Consider the following 1,277-nt stretch of genomic DNA (forward strand, 5'->3'; position numbering starts at 1 on the left):
AAGCTATTTCCAAAACATATAAAACCCAGACACTACATGGCATTACGAATATGCTTAAGAAAGTAATTACCAGTGGATAAAGATATCTCATTTTAGTTGTATCTTTATTATGTGTAGAGTTATTATTTGTATTGAAGAAGAACGACTTGACGAAGGCTCGCATAAAAACAAATGGTCTGAATATGTTGAGGATCTATGGTCAGAAGAAAAACTAGAGCACCTGAGAGAAATGGCAACTGAAATTGATTACACTCAAGTTTATGATCCAGTCAAAGGTGCATATGGCTTTGATGATGAGGAAATCATAGCAGAAGAAAGCATTATGACTGAAGAAAATGATAGCATGCCTGAAGTGTCACAAGATTCTCCAAAGTTAAGCAGACCTGAGAATGTTAGTGAAGAAGCTCCACCTGCAGCTCAAACCAGTGATCATGACCTTAGTGCTGCAGCTGAAAAAGTTACTTCTACAGATGTATCGGACTATCTTCGCTCCCTGAAATTAAATCAATACATTGAGGAGTTTATGGAAATGGAAATTGATGGTATTGCTTTGTTTGATATTGATGATGAAACCTTGGAAACACTGGGTGTGGACACAAAGAAAGACAGGCTTAAAATAAAGACCCGGTTTAAGCAATGGTTAAGAAAAAAGCCTGTGTAGATCTAGTATACTGGTAATTTACATCCATAATTATTGTAGTTTGTAGTGACTTTGCTGATTTAAACTAGCTAGACTAATTAATACAATATTTTTATAGATTTGAGTGGAACTTTTTTGTGCTGAACTATTTAAAAATTGCAATGTTTAGTCAGATTTAATAGTAAATTTTATGATTTTAATAATTATTAGAATTTTTGCACAAATTTTATTATGCCAACAACTGATATGCATGAAAATGGAAGATGAAAAACCACTGACAACATTGCAGTAATAGAGAACTAATTCTTCTTTTTAGATTCATTTTCACTGAACTCTCTAGTGTCTTCAACTTCCCCTCCTTTAATAATCAGTTTTATCAAGAGCCTCACAATAAATGTAAACCAATACACCTATCATTCTGATAAAATACTTGCCAAACATAGACTCACTAACCTGCAACAAATAGAGAGTCATTAACATTATGTTAAATGACAAGTAGAAGGGTCCATTAGAATACACTTTCATAGAAACATAAGCAGAAGAGTACAAAACCTTAGTTAGATACCAGTACAGACGAAACAGGATCCTAAAGTGAACAGATATCTATTACACTTACAATGCTGAAACACACCACTGA

General features: G+C 33.4%; 1 protein-coding gene and 1 long non-coding RNA gene across 2 annotated transcripts; one reads left to right on the plus strand and one right to left on the minus strand.

Annotated features, from left to right (window-relative positions):
* Positions 1–6: 6 nt before the first annotated feature.
* LOC109593260 (uncharacterized) lies at positions 7–974 on the plus strand. The gene is made up of 2 exons (XM_020008427.1): positions 7–62; positions 118–974. Exons 1-2 carry the CDS (start codon positions 37–39, stop codon positions 659–661), a joined length of 570 nt encoding a protein of 189 aa, XP_019863986.1. The 5' UTR covers positions 7–36; the 3' UTR covers positions 662–974.
* LOC109593261 (uncharacterized) lies at positions 865–1,261 on the minus strand. The gene is made up of 2 exons (XR_002190843.1): positions 1,094–1,261; positions 865–1,050 (listed from the first exon to the last, which is right to left on the minus strand). It is a non-coding gene; the product is annotated as an uncharacterized LOC109593261 (long non-coding RNA).
* Positions 1,262–1,277: the final 16 nt, after the last annotated feature.

This window comes from Amphimedon queenslandica, unplaced genomic scaffold (assembly GCF_000090795.2).
Source record: "Amphimedon queenslandica unplaced genomic scaffold, v1.1 AMPQUscaffold_2279_Cont25718, whole genome shotgun sequence".
In the NCBI taxonomy this organism is placed as follows: domain Eukaryota; kingdom Metazoa; phylum Porifera; class Demospongiae; order Haplosclerida; family Niphatidae; genus Amphimedon; species Amphimedon queenslandica.